This window comes from Scyliorhinus canicula, chromosome 5 (genome assembly GCF_902713615.1).
Source record: "Scyliorhinus canicula chromosome 5, sScyCan1.1, whole genome shotgun sequence".
Taxonomy (NCBI): domain Eukaryota; kingdom Metazoa; phylum Chordata; class Chondrichthyes; order Carcharhiniformes; family Scyliorhinidae; genus Scyliorhinus; species Scyliorhinus canicula.
The window spans coordinates 36,778,637-36,800,249 of NC_052150.1; the positions used below are offsets into that span (position 1 = coordinate 36,778,637).

The window sequence follows — 21,613 nt, forward strand, 5'->3', positions numbered from 1 at the left end:
TAGGTATACGAGGAGATAGGAACTTGACTAACCCATAAAGTGTTCCATTACTACTATTCCACAGCAACATTTCAAGGCATCTGTTCACAATGTTTTAAAACTGAGAAAGTTGTAAATTCAGACAGATTAGTCGGTAGGTGGAAAGTGAAATGATAGCAATAATCTAGCTCCCTGTTTCTCAAAGAAGGGAAGGCCATCGCTAACCAATGTATCCTTTATCTCTAAAGATTTCAGAAATTAAATCATTGCTAAAATGGAACATCTTGTTGGACAGAAAATGGTTTGAGATGAGTGTAAAGAACACCAGAGGAATATGAAGCAGAGATGGGTGACAGATGATTCTATAAAATAATTTTTTTTTAATATACAGTCTTTTTATTATATCCAGTGTGATGGAAAATTAGATCCGCGAGTACCTCTTTAAAAATGGTACAATTTTCACAAGACAGGAACAGTTTGGATTTGATATATCATTCAGGGACATAAAATATTTTATGTGATATTAGTGTAGTCTGTTGCATTCATATCCGGCCTGCAGCTAGTAATATGGCCGAGCAGTGTGAAGTGCTGGATTAAAGTTCCAGCCTCTTTGGAAGTATGGGGTTGAATCCCACTGTTGACAAGGACCTTGTGTGTTAACTATGGCTCAGTTTCATTCTCACTGAGTCACTAGATTCCAGGTTCAAATTCGACTCCAGTGCTTGAGTACAAAAATCTATGATGGCACTCCAATGCAGTACTGAGGGAAATTTTGCACAGTTGGAACCATCTTTTGGATGAGATGTTAAATCGATCCCTTAACTGCCTGCTTGGGTGGATTTAAAAGATCTTTGTGATCACCGCTAGAATGGGTAAATTGCAACTGCAACTTGTGGTATTTGCATTTGTGCAGTTAAATACAGAAATCTGGAAGTTGTTGGCAGAGATACTCCGTTCATCCAAATGTTGCCTGGTTGTAGCCCTTGCTGATAAACTCTGGACTCGGCGGCACAGTAGCACAGTGGGAACAGCACGGTAGCACAGTGGTTAGCACTTCACAGCACCAGGGTCCCAGGTTCGATTCCCGGCTTGGGTCACTGATTATGCGGAGTCTGCACGTTCTCCCTGTGTCTGCGTGGGTTCCCTCCGGTTGCTCCGGTTTCCTCCCATAAGTCCCAAAAGACGTGCTGGTTAGATCAATTGGACATTCTGAATTCTCCCTCCGTGTACCCGAACAGGTGCCGGAATGTGGTGACTAGGGGCTTTTCACAGTAACTTCATTGCAGTGTTAATGTAAGATTATTATTATTGTAAATGAATGTAGGGCTACTTTCCCACTAAAAATGGCCAAAAAGGTTATCTGGTGCATTCAAGAATTAGTGCACAGTGTGTTAAGTGATAATTATCGATGGACAACTTTCCCAGGGCCCCAAAAATTTCATTTTAAAAGTGTGGAGTCTGGTTCCTTCAGAAGATTATTTCTGCTGGAGATTTAAAAAGTACATATTTTTGCATTTGCCCTGTCTCTTTCCATTAATCCCATCTGTATTTCCAAATATTTATTGTGCCATCAGTATGTCATTTAAATCTAATTTAATATCATAGAATTTACGGTGCAGACGGAGGCCATTCGGCCCATCGAGTCTGCACCGGCTCCTGGAAAGAGCACTCTACCCAAGGTCAACACCTCTACCCTATCCCCTTAACCCAGTAACCCCACCCAACACTAAGGGCAATTTTGGACACTAAGGGCAATTTATCATGGCCAATCCACCTAACCTGCACATCTTTGGACTGTGGGAAGAAACGGGAACACCCGGAGGAAACCCACGCACACATGGGGAAGATGTGCAGACTCCGTACAGACACTGACCCAAGCTGGAATCGAACCTGGGACACTGGAGCTGCGAAGCAATTGTGCTATCCACAATGCTACTGTGCTGCTCTGTAATATGAGCCACATCATGCTTCATACCTCCTACTGTAGACTCTGTGCCGGATTTTCCAATATCGGGCCCTTCCCACTGGAGGTTGGAGTGCGTTAAATGTCAACATTTTGTGGGTGGTGATCAAAGGTTATACTTACGATATTCATCCAATTCCAGACAGCAGGTGTGAGCGCGAGGCAGGGAGGTGGGAGATAACTCCATTAAATAGGCCCCTTTCCAGATTCAAAGTGCAAGCTGCCAGAGAGAATCAGCTCTGAGGGAACAGACTTTCAGAGTAGTAACATGGTCATCTATTGTTATAGGCCCAAGGATCACCAATACCTCCTTGTGGGCTATCGCCAGGAGGAAAGATTTGGTTTCCAGATTGTGGCAGGAGGAGGCCTGCCAGGAAAAGAAAAGGAGGTAAAGCTGGAGGTCACCATAAAGGTTAGCTGGACTTGGGACTAAGTGATTCAATGAACCTTTGAGGTCTGGCGAGGTGCATATGAAGCACAGCCAAGCTGCCAGCAGTATCTTGCAGGAACAGCACACCCCTGCACAGGAGAGCTTCAAGGAAAGCAGTGATTAGGTACATTGAGGAGATTATTTCCCATTGCAAACCCTCAAAGGAATGTAAGCCCAGGTCAAACGCAATGACAGGAGCATCACTTCTGGTATGAGATCATGATAGGCAAGTGGGAAGATTAAGTGTAGCTGACCTCTCCATCCTCATATTGCAGGAGAGATGGGCACACAACACCCATTAGAGTCATCGTTCATGGGGAATTGGGGGGGGGGGCTAACCTGGAAATATTGACACTCATGAAGGCTCATTGAGATTGGATAGGCTGCCACAGTGCAGGCAATCAATGACAGTCAGATTGTTGTGCAACAGTGAAAGAGGAGAGTGAAAGTTTAATGAATGCCCCATGGATGCACTTCAGGACAGCTTCCAACACTATGAGGTCATTTCCAGTAAATGCCACATGATGTATTGAAAGATGTCTACAGAAGCGCCTGCTAAGAGGAAGGAGTGCGAGTCGCTAATGTTTTCTCTCTTACACAAGGCCAATGCCGAAGGATCAGCATCCACTAATGTGGAGACCAAGGTGCCTCAGAGGACAACTTGCAATCTGAGAAACCACCATCATAGGAGGCAAGCGCACCTTCTACCAGCAGAAATACACATCAGTGGGTCTTCCAGTGACTTTGGGATGGGCGGCTTGAGGTGGGAATCACAGTAAATGTGAGGAGAGGTGCTGGAGGCAGAGACCACTCTGGGCAGTCGCGTCAGTGGATGGAGAGTAGCTCCAGTGATGTTTACTGGGCTGGAAATATTGGGCCTTAGAGGCCATATGCAAAGCAGATGCTAATAGAGTATCAAAATGGAGAAGTCCATTCATGACACGAATGCTAAATTCCATGAGTAACGGATTTGCTGTCTTCAATTGGAGAACCTGCCCTGCTCAAGAGACGTGTTTCCAGATCGAGATGTTGGCTCTAGACTGGGGTGGGCGCAGTAAGAAGTCTCACAACACCCAGTTAAAGTCCAACAGGTTTATCTGAAATCAGAAGGTTTCAGAGCACCTTCGTCACCTGATGAAGGAGCAGTCCTCCGAAAGCTTGTGATTAAAAATAAACCTGTTGGACTTTAACCTGGTGATGTGAGACTTCTTTCTGTTTCCGGATCATAGCATTCCAGGCTTCACAGCCACCGCGGTCAGTGTGTCGCTACACAAATCCAGGGCGCAATTCTCCCATCGGGAGACTAAGTGCCGACGCCAGAGTGAAAACCCAGAGTGTTTCACTCCGGCGTCGGAGGCTGCTCCTCGCCCCCTATTCTCCCACCCCGGGGGGGGCTAGGAGTGGCGCCGCATAAATGACGTCACCCGTGCATTCGCAGGTTGGCCGGCGCCAACCCGCGCATGCGCGGTTGCCATCCTTCCCGCCGGCGCCCCACAAGAAACGTCGGAGTGATCTTGCGGGGCGGTGGAGGAAAGGAGTGCCTCCTTCAGAGAGGCCGGCCCGCCGATCGGTGAGCACCGATCGCAGGCCAGACCCCTTTTGAGTGCCCCCCCCGGTGCTGGATCCCCCCTACCCCCCCCCACAGGCTGTCCCCCCAGCGTTCCCACGCTGTTCACGCCAGCATTGACCAGGTGTGGTCGGCGCTGGCGGGAAGACGTCGTATTGGGCAGGCCGCTTGGCCCACCCGGGCCGGAGAATCACCGCTCGCCCGTTACAAACGGCAAGTGGCGATTCTCCGAGCGGCCAGCCGTAAATCTCGACACACCGGTTTGGGGGTGGGTGGGAGAATCGCATGCGGGTTCCGGGGCGGCGTGGCGGGACTCGCCCAGCGCCCCGCGATTCTCCCACCCGGCTGGGGTGGGGGGGGGGGGGGGAATTGCACCCTGCAATCTCTGGGCTGTCTTGAAATGCCACCAGTTGATCCTCATCAAGATTCCCATCCTCCAATGAGGGCCATGTTCTTCTCAAAGCACAGCAGACCACATCAAGGGGAAACCCTTGAGGGCATTGCAGGCCACCCCATCAGAAATGCATTTTAGGAGGCTGATGGCCTCCTCAATAGTGGGCCTTTTGTGCTGAGATGGCTGTGGTTACATTGCTCGTGTGCCTCAGTTGCAGCATTTCACACTGGGGTCAACAGCCATCTTTTCATCGGATATCCCTTGACCTACAAGTGATATCCATGGAGGCTGTGTGTCACAATGAACAGCTGAAGAACCTGTGACTGCCTTAGGATGAATGATGACGGCTGCCACAAAACCTCACACACATTTGAAAGAAGCGTTCATGATGATTGGTCACCGGCTCAACATTTATTGAGTGGAAGTCATTCCTGTTGATGACTTCTCCATGCCCGAGACTAATGGGCTTTAATGGCAACAAGTGATAATGATCTACACATGAGGGAATCTAGCCATCGAGGCAAACTCCACAACCCTCTGTGCCCGATTGGCTGTATCTGTGTTAAAGGCAACCAAGTCAGATGCACCTGACATCTAAAATGTGCAGCTGTGGCCAGCTGGTTGGGAGAGTCCACGTAGACCAGCTCTGAAAGGACACGGGCGCTAGAATGTTCAAGGTCACCATCAGCGACTGGCATAGATTGTCCCCTGAACATTGTGGCATTAGATCGTTCTGAGCACAACTCAGCCACAAGCTGCCGAGATAGGCAAAGCCATCAGAGGCACTGCTGCTCTATGGTGCTCAGGAAGCTGATCTTCTGCCAGTGCAAGCCATTCAGTAGATATCGCCTTCTGGTCCGTGCTGCCCCTCGACCAGGGCTGCATCTATATGCATCATGTGACTGTCTTTGTTGCTGGAGCTGCTGCTCCTCTCATTGCTCCAGCACATCCCTGAGTATGTGCCCCCATTATCAGAGACAGTCTCGGGCACTAGGACCTCAGCTGTCAAACCTCCTTTGCACCTTTTTAAAAGAGACATTCTCCAAGACCTCCTCTCTCTGTTACCAGTTCCAATCATACAGCTCAGATTCAAAAATAGTTGATTAGTGGCTGTGCGTGAGCTAGTGCTTGGTCATTCCTCCTTTTATACATTTTTTTAATGAATGCCGCTTTAACCGAAAGGTGCCTGTTGTGCAGCCGCCTCATCTGCTTGGATGGGGTGCTCACTCAGCATGGAGTCCTGACACCTCTGCTAAAATTTACTCGCTAATGAAGCTTCCTTTCAACTGCCTCCTTAACAAGCCCAATTGTCGGCCAGCCACTACCAGGTGGGTGGTTATCGTCACAGAGGGGCCACTTCCGGAAAGCATGTCAAGTAACTGGCACACTGCTCTGCAGCTGCAATTTGCCTGCTTTTCCACCCTCTAACCCACCTCTGAGCCAAAATCCAGATCGGCGTGAATCAATGAGGATTCTTTAGTCTTACTGGTTGAGGAGTCTTGCAGTTATTTGCCCTGGTCACAAACACTAAAGATTCCCTGCACAAGATGCGGTGCTGAAACCGACAACAAACGAGAGCAGTCTGAACTCTACGGCCCAGGGAAAACATTGCGGGCAGCTGTTGGCAAGATGCGGGCAGTTCTTCGGTCGCTATCTGCAAAATCCAGACCATTAAAAGCAGCATGTATTAAATGCTGCTGTTCATATTCTCATTTCAGCTGTTGTGCGCATTATTGGCTCATAAAAAGTCTGAGAAATATTGCTTAATCTTTCCAGTGATCTGTATTCAGCCATCTGAACTAGGCCTTTAGAAAAGGGCTGCTGTTTGGATCACTATTTAATAATCAAGGATAGGACAGTGGAATAGAGTATGGTATGTGAGCTCAGTGGCATTAATGGATATTAAAACTATACAGCTGATGATACACGCGGATATTGTTGGATTGAGAAAACGTGCGCAAATTAAAGAGTACATATTGAGAACTTAAACTGGGAATAGGGATTAATGTAAGTGATGGAAATTGGGCTACAGCAAGTCAATAAATTTTAAATACTGGATAAAACTGCACGGTAGCACAGTGGTTAGCACTGTTGCTTCACAGTGACAGGGTCCCAGGTTCGACTCCCGGCTTGGGTCACTGTCTGTGTGGAGTCTGCACCTTCTCCCCGTGTCTGCGTGGCTTTCCTCCGGGTCCACCGGTTTCCTCCCACAAATCCCAAAAGACCCGCTTGTTAGGTGAATTGGACATTCTGAATTCTCGCTCACTGTACCGGAACAGGCGTCAGAGTGTGGCGACTAGGGGATTTTCACAGTAACTTCATTGCAGTATTAATGTAAGCCTACTTGTGACACTAATAAAGATTATTTGGGAAAGGGGAAATCAAAGCAGTTTAATGGCATGAGACTAAAATGATGAGGAAAAGGAAGGCTGTCGCATCAGGAGATCAGCAGTAACTAGCAAACAATTGCTGGTACTTGGTTCACTTTTGTTTGAATTGAAGTGTTTAAAATCAATCTGAAGTAGCCACAGCAGCATGGTCACTTGCTCCCAAATCCACAACTTCCCACCAGGACATTGTACCGTATGATCCATGTTAATTTTCCTGGTTTCTTTTAGTCTCTTTATTTTCACCTTGGTATCTCAGTCAAACAGGTTAGCTGACACTGGGGAGTCAGAGAACAGATCACTTGATCCAGCATCGTGATACTTGGTAATACAATAGATGGTCCCCCCTCCTGATTTTTGCTAGTCTGTTAAAAACAGGTAGCACACATTTGGTGCAGTTGTGTAAAACTGGTGAAAGCAAATCGACAGACCAATTTACATCTCTCAAATTTTTATTTCCATTGACCTCAGTGGATTTGTTTCTGCCTGTTTTACAGTTGCCACACAAAGTCAAAACATGCCCCATAAAATCTAAATAAGCGCATTACTACAAGTAGGGAAGAAACTGCCTCTGGGGAACTGCTAATCACCTCACTAGGCCAATTGTCCCTTGTGGTTCACACTGATTCCATGAGGCGTAAGAATTTATAATTTACAAAGTTTGTTTTTTCTTCAACAAAAAACTGTTTTCACAATATTATTAACGTGTAGTAAGCATTTATAAATTACCTGTGGACCTTCCCTCCATAGAAAGGCTTTGTATGGAATGTGACAGCAGCAGAGTAACCAGACTTGGCGCAGTTAATGCTGACTTTACCCCCCAGTTCAACCCAGGGGACTGTCAGTATCGAACGTGCATAGGCACAGGGCAGCGTAAACACATACTCTTCATCATGCTCCCCAAGGAAAAGAACACCTGTAAAAGATGGGAAGGCATTGAAAATGATGCATAATGTGGTAATGTAGCATTCATTGTTCAAGTGAACAACAGAGATGATCATTTTCTGGGAAAGAAAATGAAAAGGACAAATTATACAGAATAAGCATTTTATACATCTTGCCTTCCCTGCATGTGTTTTACTGTTTCTGCACATTTTATGAAAAATGCAGATTGAAAACATACACGCAGATTTTACTGAATATGGGCTGCACTGTTTAAAATAATAATTCTGTATTAACACGATTGTGATAAAGTGTTGCTGAGATTAGCATCTTTTAAGGTAGCTAACTCGCCAGATCCAGCCCCAGGCCGTTAAGAAAAGCAAGAGAGGAAAATAGCAGAAACATTAACCATCATTTTGCAATCCTCTCTGATTTAAGATGATGCCAGAGAACTACTATAATTGTACTGTTGTTTCAAAAGGAATATCTAAACAATTGAATCAGGTGTAGGAATAGGCTGCTCAGCCCTTCGAGCCTGCTCTGCCAACCAATAGGATCATGGCTGATCTGATTGTAACTTCCCGCCTACCCCGGTAACCTTTTACCCCCTTGACAACCAGGAATCTAACTCCCTCTGCCTTCAAAGGCTCTGCTTCTGCAGGAAAAATGGGATGGATTAATTAAGCAGAAACTAATTAACCTAAGCATGATGGTGGTCAAACTATTGGAAGAAAATCTGAGGGACAGTATTCCTCATCAGTCAGAATGACATGGATTAATCGAGGCCTGTCATATTAGGATAGATTTTTTAAGGGAAGGTTGTGCTTGACTAAGTGGACTGGAATTCTGGAAGATGTAACATCGAGGGTCGAGGAGGATAGCATATTTGATGCAGCCTACATGGATTTTAGCTAGACTTTTTGATAAGGTTCCATTTGGCAGATTGATAAAAGTCCTTGGGATCCAAGCATAAGTAGCATGAAGCAAAAGCGAAAGATAATGGTTGAAGGATGGTTTTTGTGACAGGGAGGCCATTTCCACAGGCCACATTTCTCGCTCCCTTGCTTTTTGCTATATATAGCAACAACTAGAACTTGGATGTTTGGGACACAAGACGTTTGCTGATGGCATCAAAATTGGTTGTGTGGTTGATGATAAAGAAGAAAGCTCCAGTTTTTAGGAAGAAATCAATGGACCAATCAGGTAGGTAAGGTCTAAGAGTGGCAATTGAAGTTCAAGCTGGAGAAGTATGATGTAGTGCATTTGGGAAAGGCCAACCAGGCAAGAGAATACACAATAAATGGTACGATGCTGAGAGATGTAACGAAATGTAAATCAAAAAATAAAGCATGCGTCCAATAAATGCAAGGTTAGTTACGCTGCACATCTTTGGACTGTGAGAGGAAACCAGAGCACCCGCAGGAAACCCACGGAGACACAGGGAGAACGTTAAAAACTCCACACAGTCACCCAAGGCTGGAATTGAACCCGGGTCCCTGGCACTGTGAAGTAGCAGTGCGAACCACGGTGCCTCCCCAGAGTACCGTGATTCTGTTTCTTATTAGCACTGATTTTAAGCAGAGGGGGATATTTACTCCTGATGCAAATTTTACCAAATGCTAGCCAATATTGATCTTTCTGTGAACATTAGCAACAGGAGGAAAATATACTAGAAAATAAGAGCACTCAGGGTACTTTGAGGTCAGTGTTCGTGTTCATTATATCTGCATTTTAAAAAAGTCTTTCAGAACTAATCCACAAGTTAAAGTTCACAATAATGAAAAAAACTAGACCCCCAGTTAGAATAGTCATGAGGAACGCGAGGGGCTTAGGAGGTCCAGTCAAGAGGTCAAGGGTGCTTGCGCAACTTAAAAGTTTGAAAGCTGATGTGGCAATGCTGCAGGAGACTCACTTGAGGGTGAAGGACCAGGCGAGACTTAAAAAGGGTTGGGTTAGTCAGTTGTTTCATTCTGGACTTGACGGAAGGGCTCGAGGGGTAGAGGTAATGGTCAGCAAAAGAGTACGCTTCCAGATGGAGAAGGTGGTGACAGATCAGGGGGGTAGATATGTGATTGTGACAGGGGCGCTGGAGGGGAGGTCAGTGGCGCTGGTAAGTGTATATGGTCCCAATTGGGACGATGTGGGATTCGCACAGAAGGTGTTTGGGGCCAGCCCTGACTTGGACACACACAAACTGATAGTGGGGGGGGGGGCCTGGAACTTGGTGCAGGAGCCAAGGTTGGATAGTTATGGCCGCGCTCACTGGTCCCATCATGGCGGGGCATGAGCTGGGCTAATGGTGGAAATTTGGGGGGGGGGGGGGGGGGGGGGGGGGTGGACCCTTGGAGGTTTCTGCACTCGAGGGAACGGGAGAAATTGTTTTTCTCAGCAGTCCATAAGGTATATTCGCGGATCGACTTTTTCGTGGTGGGGAAGGCTTTGTTGGCTGGGGTTAAGGGGTCGGAATACTTGGCAATTGCAGTGTCAGATCATGCTCTGCATTGGGTGGATATGGTGGCGGAGAATGGGGTAGCGCAGAGGCTGGGGTGGAAGTTAGATGTGGGACTTTTGGGGGACCATGGGTTCTGTGACAAAATTGAAAAGGTAATTAAGGAATATGTAGGTTTCAACTGTACGGGTGAGGTGTCGAAGGAGGTCGTCTGGGAGGCTCTAAAGGCGGTCGTGAGGGGGGGGGGGGGGAAGTGATCTCGTTTAAGGCCAGGATGGACAAAGAGGAGAGGTTGGAGCAGCAGAGGGTAATAGATGGGATGTTGGAGGCAGATAGGATTTATGCGGAGGATGGGGACCCAGCGATGCTGGGAAAGAGGAAGGAACTACAGGCGAGCTTCAACCGACTGTCCACCAGGAAGGCGGTGCGCCAACTGAGACGAGCAAGGGGTGCAGTTTATGAATATGGAGATAAGGCAGGTCAGCTCCAGAGGGAAGCAGCAGCAAGGGAAATTCTTCAGGTGAGGGATAGGGCAGGGAAGTTGGTGGTGGCGCCGGATCTGATTAACAAGGTTTTTGAGGAATTTTATGAGAGATTGTACAGGTCTGAGCCACCCGGGGTAGACTGTGTGATGCTGGAATTTCTAGATGGGTTGGAGTACCCGAGGTTAGGGGAGGGGGACAGGGCTACATTAGAAGGAGCGACAGTGGAGCAGGAGATAAAAGACACAATTGGGAGGATGCAGTCGGGGAAGGTGGCAGGGCCGGATGGGTTTCCGGTAGAATATTATAAAAAATTCAAGGATAAGCTGGCACTCCTGATGGTGGGGATGTTTGAAGAGGCAATAGGGAAGGGGGTGTTGCCACAAACCTTGGGGCAGGCATCAATTTCCCTTTTGCTAAAAAAGGATAAGGATCCGACGGAGTGTGGGTCGCAAAGGCCCACATCACTTCTGAATGTGGACGCAAAAGTATTGGCGAAGGTACTGGTGGGTAGGCTGGAGGAGTGCCTCCCGAAGGGGATAGGTGAAGATCACACAGGGTTAGTGAGAGGGAGGCAGCTCTTTTCAAACAATAGAAGGGTATTGAATGTCGTTATGGCACCGGCAGAGGGAAAGGAAACCGAGGTGGTTGTGGCATTGGATGCTGAGAAGGCGTTCGACCGGGTGGAATGGGGGTACCTGATGGCAGTGCTGGAGCGGTTTGGAATTGGGTAAAGCTACTATATAAGGAGCCGAGGGCGAGTTTCTGCACAAACAATATCAGCTCGAGATACTTTTCTCTCCACCGTGGGACTAGGCAGGGATGTCCTATGTCCCCCCTGCTATTTGCAGTGTGGGGGGGGGGGGGGGGGGGGGGGGGGGGGGAATAGAGCATAGGGTGTCCTCATGTACCAATGACTTGCTGTTATACGTGTCGGAACCGAGTGTGTCGATAGGGGGAATACTGGAGCTGCTTCGAGTGTTTGGGTCTTTCTCGGGGTACAAGCAGAATTTAGACAAGAGTGAGTATTTTGTGGTATCCCGGCCGGGGGTGGGGGCAGGGGTGGGGGGGCTGCCATTCCGGAGGGCAGGGACTCACTTTAGGTACCTGGGGGTGCAGGTTGCCCGGGATTGGGGGAGGCTTCGCAGGTACAACATTTCTAGTTTGATGGGGAGAGTGAAAGCTGATCTGGCGAGGTGGGATGGTCACCCTCTGTCACTGGCGGGTCGGGTTCAGGCGATTAAAATGAACGTGCTGCCACGATTTCTGTTTGTTTTTCAATGCTTACCGATTTTCCTGCCAAAGGCTTTTTTCACAGAGATTGAGGGAAGGATTACGTCGTTCATATGGGGCGGGAAGGTGGCCAGAGTAAGAAAGGTGCTGCTACAGAGGGGAAGGCAGGCAGGGGGTTTGGGTCTTCCGAACCTGATGTATCTGGATGGCGAATGTGGAGACAGTGCGGAGCTGGATCAGAGGGGTTTATTCCCAGTGGGTCAGAATGGAGGAGAGTTTGTGCAGGGGTTCGGGATTGAAAGCGCTAGCAACAGCGCCACTCTCAATGGCCCCGGGGAAATACTCCTGTAGTCCAATAATAATAGCTTCATTGAGAATTTGGAGGCAGTTTCGCCTACGTGCAGATACATGCATTTAGATAAATGCAGATTCGCACCAGCATAAATCGGATTTGAGTCTCTATCCACAATGCTTGTGACAGTGTAGAATGGAATCCATGCACACTGTGTTTTCCCTATCTTCAGGTGGACAAAGTAGCAAATTCTCTTTGATTTAGCCATTCTCTGGAACTTCTCCAGTGTTACAAAGGGACCATGGACACGTGGTTTGAAGGAGGAGTACACAGAGGAATAGCCAGGATAAATAGTTCAAGCAAACACTGTTAAAGATCAAAGGCAATATAAATTCATTCACCAGACAGGCAGAAAGGTTCCCAGGTTGCACATGCCACCAGACATATTTAGAAGATGCTAAAAAAGAAACAAACCTCTCCTCATTGCTTTCAAAATTCGCCGACAACACTTGTGTTATATTACAAGTCCAGGAGTGTACATCATAATATATTGCTTGAAAAGTTTTGAATTGACCTTGTTCTGCATTGCAAGCCAGCTGTTTAGCCCACTGTGCTAAACCAGCCCCAATGAACAATTGTTGCCCGAGATGCACACAGAGCAGTAGTCATAGCCTCACACTGCTCCTCTGATAGTGTTTTTGTTAAATCATACTGCTGAGATTTTCTTGTAGGGTTACAGTTCATTGCACTGAATAGTAAAGTAATACTGAGAGTCCTGGCACTGAAAAAGTCTTCACTGTCATATAAAGTCCATGTGACTGCATGAATGAGGGATCAAGCAACGAGATTAAACGTGTTGGTTTATTGGTACCAGTCCATGCGATAGTGTAATCCCCCCGATGTAAACAATACATTGAGGCCAAAATTTTACATGTCTGGGCCCAGCGCATGCCTGACCTGGAAGTGTGTAAAATCCCACGAGAAGACGTCGGGATTGTTTCCCGCCATCTTAGCGCACACGTGTGATTTCAAGGTTAGAGGGTGTGCGCGCGTATTGGATGCCTGTAAAGTGAGTCATGACTCTAGCCCCAAATATAGACTATCACAGATCGGGAGCACTCCCTCAACAATCACCCTCACCCGGGTTCAAGGCAGAAACTTCACACAGACACTTATTTGGGCCTGAGAAAGTGAACCATGTCTCTCCCAAAGAAAACCACTATTAAGAGATATTACCTATTCCCAGATAGTCTGTCAAATAATTGGATGGGCCAGGTTATAACAACCTGGATATTATAAGGGTCTGGGGGTCATTCTTCAAAAGTTATATCTTCCCACTTCCAGAAAATACAAGAGAGGTGAATTTTTTTATTGCATGCGGATGACTACAAGAGACGCTATACTTTACCAACTTATTTACAAGTTTATTACAGAACTATTTAACATGTCAGGAATGTAGAAAGTTAACGAGAATAACAATGAACACGAGATGAAAATAATATAACAGAAAAGTAGCAAGCACCTAGAGAAATAATCAGATGCAATTTGCTCAGTAACAAGATTAGCAAGACTCTAGAGACACTGAGGTGCAAATGGCCATATCAGAAACATTGTTTACCAGACATCAGTGGGGCTACACAAATTATAACTTTTAAAGGCAAGGAATTTGAGGGAAGGAGACAGCAGAATCCAGTTGAGTTTGGGGAAAAGTGAGTATTTCGGGGGGGGGGGGGGTTGCCACCTCTGGTATTAACAACCAGTTTCAGGTATTTGGGGGTGCAGGTGGCCTGGGATTGGGCGTGGCTCCGTAAACTGTGGAGTGACAGTCTTCCTCCGTCGCTGTCAGGTCGGATGCAGGCAGTTAAGATGAACACTTTGCCACGGTTTCTGCTCTTATTTCAGTGCCTGCCGTTTTATTTGCCAAAGTTGTTTTTTTAAAGGAGGTGGACAGGTTGGTTGCATCGTTTGTTTGGGCAGAGAAAGTGGCCAGTATAAAGGAAGGAGGGACTTCAGAGAGGCCAGCAGTTAGGAGGGGTTGGGCCTTCCGAGCTTGAATTATTACTGGGCGGCGAACGCGGAGAAGGTGCAGGGCTAGAGTAGGGAGGGGAGGTGGATTCTTGTAGGGGGTCGGGGTTGCGGGCACTGGTGATGGCACCGCTTCCGTTTGCCCCAGGGAAGTCCTGTGGTGGTTGCCACATTGAAGACAATTTCGGCAGCACTTTAGGTTGGGAGCGGGCGGGTTTCAGGCTGATACCGATCCAGTGGAATCATGGATTTGAGCCGGGGAGGATGGATGCAAGGTTTCTGGGATGGGAAGAGAGAAGGGTGAAGGAGATGAAGGATTTGTTTTTGGAGGGTTGGTTCGCAAACTTGGGAGGAGTTGAGGGGGTAGTTTGGGTTTCCGTGTGAGGAGGTTTTTCGATAACTGCGGTTGAGGGACTTTGCCAGAAAGGTTTCTCCAACCTTTCCGATAGCGCCTGCCTGCTTGTTTTTGGAGGGGGTACTGTCGGTAATGGGGTTGGAGGGTGGGGTGATCTCGGCGATTTATGGGAGAACTTTGGTGGGGGATAAGATGTCTATAGAGGGGGTTAAGGCCAAGTGGTAGGAGGAGTTGAGGGCACTGGAGGAGGGAATGTGATGTGAGGTGCTGTGGAGGGTGAATGCCTCAAATCTCCTGTGCGAGGCTGGGGTTGATACATTTGAAGGTGGTGCGCAGGGCGTATTTGATGAAGTCTAGGATGAGCCGGCTGTTTGAGGGGGTAGAGGATACTGGTGAACGGTGTGGGAGGGGCCCAGCTATTCATGTGCACATGTGCTGGTCTTGCCCGAAGTTGGAGAAATTTGGGGACTCGTTTTTCAGCACCATGTTGGCGATCCTGCATGTAGACTTGGAACTGGGTCCCCTGTGGGGCCATATTCGGGGAGTCAGACCTACCGGAGTTGCAGACAGGAGTGGGGACAGATGTTTTAGCCTTTGCCTCATTGATCGCTCGCAGGCGGGTTCTGTTGGGATGTATTTGGGGGTGTAACGTTTTTGTCTTTTTTCGTAAAATGTTAAACATTTGATTAAAAGTACTTTTTAAAGAAGTTAAATTGATGGAATTAGCAGATAAATTGAATTTGGGATTACCTACAGGGGCTAAGAAAGCTGAAGTAATTGAAAGCATAGCAACCAATTTAAACATACAAGTGGTGTCTGACAGACCGAGCACTTCTAAAAGTGGGGAAATTGAATCAGAAAAAATTCAATTACAAAGAGAAATAGAAATGAAGAAATTAGACATGCGAGAGAGAGAGAGAGTTTTCCAAAGGGAAGTGAAAATGCAGAAGTTAGCAAAAGGATAAAGAGAGAGAACATCAAATTTAAATGCAGCGAATTGCAGCCGGAACAACAGAACTGGATGAGGAAGAAAGTAGTTCTGGACAGGAACCGAGTGGAGGGACGTTTAGGTTTGTACAGGCACTTTCAAAATCTGAAGAAAGGGACACCCAAGCATTTTTTTATACTTTTGAGAAAATAGCTAATAAATGGTCACAAGGTTTTTGGACTTTGATCTTTCAGAGTAAACCTGCAGGTAGGGCTAGTGAAGTCTATGTGCCTTTATCGGAGGAATGTTCTGGGGAATATAAGATGACAGAGAGAATTATACTGAGGCTTACAGACAGAAGTCCTGAAATATAAGAACAGTCTGAACAGTCTTATCTTGAATTGTAAAGGATTAAACAAAGGGCGTGAAATAATGGAAAAGTTTATAAGCATCATTTGTATTGGGTTTTGCTAGGAGTTTCCCGCTAGCTTTGTTGCCGAGTTCCCCATCACTATCTAATGACACTTATTTACGTTTTTGGGCCCTGGGTAGCTTCTCACCAGTTTAGCCCACACTTAAAAAATGTTTTCATCACTGAGGAGCCGAACTCGGAGATCGGGCCGCCGTTTCAAAAGGGTGCCCCAATCCATCACCCATCAGCCCTGCATCCCTCCACCCCTCATACCCCCCTCCATCCTCCTTTCATGGGCATGGCCTACCTTGGGCCATGACCCTTGGCAGTGCCATCCCAGCCCCCTTGCACTCGCATCCTAGCAGTGCTCCTGCCGACTTGGCAGCCTCCTGGGCATCTTGGCAGTGCTTGTGGGTCCCCACCCAGACAGAGACCTAACTGGCAGACTCATTGCACACTGGCCGATCCTTAATTGGCCACCGAGCGTAATATTACATTAAAAATGAGATGTCTGGCAGGAACATGTTTCACATGCACTCTCGTCAGTGCAAACCTCTGGCAAGACGCGAGGGTAAAATTTAGGCCTAAGATGAAGATGATAACTAAGGAAAGAGTAGCGGTCATAAAAGATAACCTCAGTGTGGAAGTGGGGGACATGGGTACAGTTCTTAATGAATACTGTGCATATGTCTTCACATAAAAAGGCGGCAATGCAGACATGTGGAAAAGGAGTAGGAGTGTAAATGTGGTAAACATAGGGAAAGAGTTAGTATTAAGGGAATAGCATCCTTGGATAAATCATCATGGCCAGATGAAATGTAGGGCAGGCTGTTAAAAGAGGCCAGGGAGTAAACTGTAGAGAGCCCGACCATCTTTTTCCAACTCTCACTGAATACAGGTGAGGTGCAGAAGATTTGGAGGCCTGCTACCAAATTAGGGTTAGGGTTAATAACCCTAGGAAGCTAATAATTTTTCAAATTTAACATTAAACAATACAAATTGGACGGCACGGTGGCAGAGTGGTTAGCATTGCTGCCTCACAGTGCCAGTGACCCGGGTTCAATTCCGGCCTTGGGTGACTGTCTGCGTGGAGTTTGTATGTCCTCCCCTTGTCTGTCTGGGTTTCCTCCGGGTGCTCTGGTTTCCTCCCACAGTCCAAAGATGTGCAGGTTAGGAGGACTGGCTATGCTAAAATTGCCCCTTTGTGTCCAAAGATGTGCAGGTTAGGTGGGGTTATAGGGTTATGGGGATATGGTGGGGAAGTGGGTCTAGGAGTGTGCCTAGCTGGCATGATCTTTCAGAGGGTCGGTACAGCCAAGATGGGCTGAATGGCCTCCTTCTGCACTGTACGAATTCAAAATTTTAATCTATTTAATGTTAAACCCAGTGACATGAGGAAACCAATAGATCTATAAATAGTCAGGTCCAATATAATGATTTTAGTGAGAATATTTAAATGACCTATCCTTGCAATAATTTAAATGTCAAATCTGTGAGGTAATTTTCAATTCGATAACAAACTTTCGGAAACATCTTAGGAATAAACATAGCATTTCTACGATTTTAGTCATTTGTAATGACTAAAGCAAGTTTCACTCAATTGTTTGTCATTCCGCAAAATGTGCATTGTGCGCACAAGATGGAGTGTTACTTTGGCTAGCTATGTTTTTCAATGTAGTGTGTGCAAGAGGAACTTCCAAGGCCCAAAGAGTTCTGAGTCAACACAACGTTCACCTGCATCCTGAACTAAGGAATCAAAAACAAATAGCTACCTTCGGGAGACCTCTTCCTGTTGTTAGTAAAAATTATATTTGTTCTAAAGAGGAGATGTTGGGCGAGATTTTACGGCCATGCTGCACTCAAAAAGCAGTGCGGCACGGCGCAGTATGGCCTACAGAACACCTCTCACGATCTAATGCATTCTCATGGTACGTCTCACTTTAATGTGTAGCTAGTCTCACTTTAATATAAGGATTCCCGAGGTACCCGAGCATGGGATCTATCTCCTGCGTCTTGGTGACCTTGGGCGAGCGCCGTTCAGCACCCGTCTCCAGGTAGAACGGCACTCGTGTGGGTCTCCCAGTGGATTGGAGGCCCCGAAGTGCATGCCCTTTGTCAGGTTGGTACCCTGGCACTGCTGGTGCCACAAGGGCACCCTGGCACTGCTACCTGAGTGCCAGCCTGTCACTTCCAAGGTGCTCAGATGGCACTGCCAGCTCGCAAGGGAACTGCCAGTGTACCAAGTTGGCACTGCCAAGCTGGCATTTTGTGCGCGACGGGTGGCAATCTGGCCGGGGGTGCCCTGCATGTGTGTTGGGTGGTGCAGGTTGGCGGACCCTCCCATAGTGCGTTGGAGCTTGAGGGTCGCTTCGGGAGCTCCAGAGATCAGGGAGGGCATTTAAAAATGGCGGCCTGATCTCTCGTTACACCGAGGAGTTCTGGCGAGCGGAGAGCCTCGGTGCACAAACTGGGCTGTGTATGGCCTTGGCCACGTGTTCCCCACTGAGGCCCCGTATCTAACACAAGTGACATTTTAAAGTGTTATGTTTCTCAACGCTGCGAGAGCCAGGAAACACATGGCTAAACATACTCGCTATGGGACTTTGTTCCCAATTAGTTAAATCCCACCCGTTGTTCCTTCTCATTAGGAGAAAGAATATTGTGGCCACAAAAATACCAATGTTATGATAACCAAGACATTAACATCCAAAACTAATAAATTAATTTCTGACAAAAGACTGAGATGGCTAACGTAGAAATAGTGTTAAGGCACCTGAGGAAACAAATGTTAATTTACTTGCAGGCTTTACGACCTCATTCGAAGAAGAGGTAGATATAGTGAGTCCCATAAACAACAAGTCAGAATGAAATATAAATAGGGATAACGTGACTGTGACAAATTAGGCACAAAATAAACACGATAAAATTGATGCCTTAACTTTGGAAAATATGACCTTTGAATTGATAGATAATGAGAATAGGAGCATAAATAACCAGCAAATTAAATTTACCAACATGGTAAATCACTTGCTTCACAGGGTAATTAATATAGATTTAAAAGTTAGCAGAGCTAAAAATAAGCAATTAGATGGAATTAATGAGCACAAAGACGTAAATAAAAACCCATCAATTAAAATTACAGAAGCACGAAAGAAATTGGAAAAAGGACCCCAAAAGTTTAAAGAAGTTCTAAGCATTTATAAAACTAATAAGGACAGCATGGTAGCACAGTGGTTAGCACAGTTGGTTCACAGCTCCAGGGTCCCAGGTTCAATTCCCAGCTTGGGTCACTGTCTGTGTGGAGTCTGCACGCTCGCCCCGTGTCTGTGTGGGATTCCTCCGGGTGCTCCGCTTTCCTCCCACAGTCCAAAGATGTGCAGGTTAGGTGGATCGGCCATGATAAATTGCCCTTAGTATCCAAAAAGGTTAGGTGGGGTTACTGGGATAGGGTGGAGCCGGTTCAGACTTGATGGGCTGAATAGCCTGCTTCTGCACTGTAAATTCTATGATTCTAATACAAAAAACCTGGCCAGGTAAATTAATGGGCAGGGAGCCAAGCCAAATATCATGTTCTTTAAACAGGCTTGATTTGCAAGTGTATTTCATAGTGGTTACTAGAGGGTAATGAGGCAGATAGAGATACATTTTCAAAAGCTATTTGGATGGCTGATAATTCACTATTATTCAATCCGATTGAGGAAAGGGAGATTACAATTGACATTGGCCAATTTGAAACAGATAGTGGGACAGAATAAGATTATGATTACAATTTACATGTTCACAATTTAGCTAAAATCAGGAATAATTCCAAACAATATTAAAACCTGTCGGCAAAAGAGAAAATGCTGGGAGTCCTGAGCAGGTCTGGCAGCATTTGTGAGGACAGAAAAGAGCTAATGTTTCGAGTCCAGATGACCTTTTGTCAAAGCTAAATGCATTGAAAGTGGGAAATATTTATACTGTAGGATGAGGGAATAAAAGATGAGTCATAGCCACAGGAACCAAGGGAAAAGAGTGTTAATGGCAGTCCCCAGAAATAATAAAAGGTGTGAAAGGCCAAACAGCAGAGAAACTAAAATCAGAGAGTAAGCTGTGACAGACGTTGATGTGGGGGAAGGGGGGACGTGGATGGGAGAGAGGTAAAATGAAAAAAGGGGAGAAGGGAGAAGCAAAGGGGAGAAAAGATAAGGAAAGGGGAGATAAGATAGGGGGAAAATATATATAAAGAAAGACAAATAAATAAAAGGTAAAAGACAGTTGAAATGGAATGAAAACAAAGGGGTCGAGGTGGGGTAGAGCTAATCATCTGAATTCGATGTTGAGACCGGAAGGCTGCAGCATGCCTAACCGGAAGATGATCTGCTGTTCCCCCAGTTTGCGTCGAGCTTTACTGGAACATTGCAGCAGGCCAAGGACAGACAAGAGGGCCTGGGAGCAGGGTTGTGTTAAAATGGCAAGCAACAGGAAGGTCAGGGTCCTGAATGCGCACAGATGTTCCCGCATTTTCTCTTCTGACAATAAGTGATTATTATTATTATTCCAGCATCCGCAGTAATTTGCTGAAAGCATGTAGGACTGTTTCAATTCTGAAATCTGATGAAAATATAGATAACTGGGGGACCTAACGATTGGCTCCATAACTTTCAGATTATTTACGAAAATCGTAGTAAGTAGACTGGCCCAGGGCGTTGGAATTAAAAACTGGTTCTGGCTGCAATGAGAACATGGCAATTTTATAAAATCGCTTCAATGGCTCTAAAAGTTACATGAAAGATCTTGCACTCATATTTATAGATTTAACCAAATCATTTGATTCGATTGATTATTAAAAGTTTATAACGGCTAGGAATAAATGATAAATTAATTACCTTCATCAATAGTCTATATAATGAGGCCTCTACTATAATCAAAACAAATGAAGGAAAGACAAATCTAATTCCAACAAAGAAAGGTATCAAACAGGGGATCTCTGGTCACCAATGCTTTTCAATATTGCCATGGATTTGTTACTGTGTACATTGGAAGAAACTGGTGTTGGTTTTTGATTGAATGGTGACCCCAGGGGACTCTTTGCGACATCTCTAGCCTTTGCCGATGATATTGCTGTTAAGTGTTTCCTATACCAGCATGACATGTTAATTTTGAAGAAATTTTGTAATAAGACCAGACTTGAAATTAATACCATAAAGACGGCTGTTTTTTTATTTGCCATCCAAGAATAAAACATTCTACTACATTACTCAGAGCCCATGGAAGATCAAGTGGAACAAGCTTAAGTACATTATATCACGAGAGTTTGAGAAATATCCCTAAACATGTTCATTGACCTTGATGACATTATCAAAAAAACGACTAAGAATATGGTACACCTCTCAAAGGATATCTCCGATGGCATGCTACAGTCTAAAGTGGGAAATGGCAGTCTTGGATTGCCTAAATTAGAAATACAGATTCCCATAGCTGTACTTAAGGTGATTGTATAATTAAAATTAAATTTGGATGAGACAATTAAAGCTTCCTTTTCATACAGTGGTGCAGATTTCGATCTAAAAAGTTGTCAGATCTACATACGCAAAGATGTCTCAGCCAATATGCTTCAGAATGGGTCGACTGATGCGCCATCGGATCTGGGAATAACTAGCAGCCTAAATAGCAAAACGTTCCTCGGCTGACGCAATTATGAATTTAATAGGTGGGCTGCATTAAATTTTTAAGGTTTTGGCATTTTGTATTTTTACACTGAAATTATTTTGAATCACCGGTTATGTTTTAATTGTTTTAAACAATTTGTTTTCATCAGAGCTCTTTCACTCAGGTGCAATGCCTATCCAACTA

At 45.9% G+C, this 21,613-nt stretch overlaps 1 protein-coding gene across 1 annotated transcript in view; it reads right to left on the reverse strand.

Annotated features, from left to right (window-relative positions):
• LOC119965910 (oxysterol-binding protein-related protein 10-like) overlaps nt 1-21,613 on the reverse strand; it is a 287,075-nt gene that overhangs the window by 16,179 nt on the left and 249,283 nt on the right. Inside the window, exon 9 of the mRNA XM_038796909.1 lies at nt 7,450-7,636. Within this exon, the coding sequence (XP_038652837.1) occupies nt 7,450-7,636 (187 nt within the window). The remainder of the gene's footprint in view (nt 1-7,449; nt 7,637-21,613) is intronic.